Genomic DNA, 1,825 nt, shown 5'->3' on the forward strand with positions numbered 1-1,825 from the left:
ATAATAACTTCAGTACACTTTGTATTTAAGAAAACAGAAATAATTCTGACTAATGGGTAGAAATGGTGCATAAAACATGCTCCCCACAACTCAGCTGCTGTCGCTTGGTTGCGTCAGGGAGGATATTTGTTCTAATTCAGCTAAGAAATCTTTCTGTGTGTTCACTCACTGTGGCACCCCTAACGAAGCTGAAAGCCAAAACGTAAAATAAGAAACAAGTCCAAGTACTCCTATTAACAAATAAACTTTTAATGCAATGCATGTCAAGAGACGTATTTCGGTTGTGGCTCAGAGTCACATCCTGTGCAAACTGCAACGCCTCCTCTTTCTAAAAAAACCTTATAAAAAGTGTGAAACGGTGTAGTTGTTCGACTAATTTCTTCTGCAGCTCAACAGGGCTGTGATCTCACCATGTTCCTGGCAGCGCTGATGCTTGTGCTGACTTTGAATGGGGAAGGTGAGTCTCTTTTTTTTGTTTTGTTTTAATTATTAACAAATCATAATGACTTTTCTGTGACTTTAGCACTCCTAACTTGGCCATTTAAAATGCCCCAGTGCATGCAGGTGAAATCATTGGAGGCAACGTGGTTAAACAATATAGCAGGCCATACATGGTGCTTCTGGAATGGAGAAATCAGATGAATGTCACAGAGTACTGCGGGGGATTCCTGCTGAGTGAAGATTTTGTAATGACTGCAGCTCACTGCTGGGCCACGTCAGTTAAACATTATTTGTTTCATTAATAAGAAGACGTCAACTTATGCATGAAAATCTGACGTTTTTTTTTTCCTCATTTTTTTTTAGGTCCTATCGAGTTTTCCTAGGGTTACATAGTTTCCGTGACAATGAAAAAATTGTTTTGACTGTGAAACAAGCCTTTCCACATAAAGAATACAGTAATCAAACATACCAAAATGACATCATGCTGCTGAAGGTAAAACATTCTTGATATGTTTCTAAATATAATCGTAAAAATTTGTTTCAATCATTTCAATGTTTTTCCTATAACATTTTCACAAATCATCAAGGTAAAATAAGAAACAAATACAGAATGAAGAKATGCCAGTGATCTTTCTCACATTTTTGTCTGTTTAGTTGTCTACCAAGGCAACGTTTTCCAATAGAGTGAAACCTATTCCTCTGGCAGACCAGGAAGGCGACTCTTTGCCAAAGTCATGTAGCGTCGCCGGCTGGGGACCAACAAGCATAAACGGACCACTGTCCAACAAACTCATGGAAGTGAACGTCACTCTGACTGATGATGAGCAGTGTGTTAAACAAAACGTGTACTGCTCGAAGGGCAAGGGACCTTATATAGTATGTATATTTTTTAATTAACTCAAATAAACAAGCTTGGTCAAAATTAACAAATGCTTCATTATTCATCTCATAAAATCACCACTTTCTGTGTTTTTTTTAGGGAGACTCTGGCGGTCCGTTAGTCTGTGAAGACGGAAAGGCCTATGGGGTGGTGTCTCAGGGCATGATACTATCCTCTGATTCCATCTTATGTACATATACTAAAATACCTGACAGCAGAGAATGGATCACTTACATTATGGGAGAAATTTGAAAGTGCTTGCTACATGTTACTCTGACCAAATCCTGCTTCTAAGTAACAAAATTAGGTAAATTTCTTTGTATGCATATTTTTAATGAAGCGGTAGTATATACTTCTATATGGTTTTATGTGTGCATTTTTGCTGAATAAAAAGTTGGTTGTTTATGACTTATCTGTTCTCACATCTACTTTTAAGAAAAACAAACTTACACACACACACACACACACACACACACACACACACACACACACACACACACACAC

The 1,825-nt window shown here is 37.9% G+C and overlaps 1 protein-coding gene across 1 annotated transcript; it reads left to right on the forward strand.

The window, feature by feature from the left end:
• The first annotated feature begins 397 nt into the window (after positions 1–397).
• On the forward strand, positions 398–1,708 carry LOC106514995 (duodenase-1). The gene is made up of 5 exons (XM_014004557.1): positions 398–457; positions 556–715; positions 805–934; positions 1,096–1,317; positions 1,421–1,708. Exons 1-5 carry the CDS (start codon positions 412–414, stop codon positions 1,571–1,573), a joined length of 711 nt encoding a protein of 236 aa, XP_013860011.1. The 5' UTR covers positions 398–411; the 3' UTR covers positions 1,574–1,708.
• Positions 1,709–1,825: the final 117 nt, after the last annotated feature.

This window comes from Austrofundulus limnaeus, unplaced genomic scaffold, assembly GCF_001266775.1.
Source record: "Austrofundulus limnaeus strain Quisiro unplaced genomic scaffold, Austrofundulus_limnaeus-1.0 Scaffold25, whole genome shotgun sequence".
Taxonomy (NCBI): domain Eukaryota; kingdom Metazoa; phylum Chordata; class Actinopteri; order Cyprinodontiformes; family Rivulidae; genus Austrofundulus; species Austrofundulus limnaeus.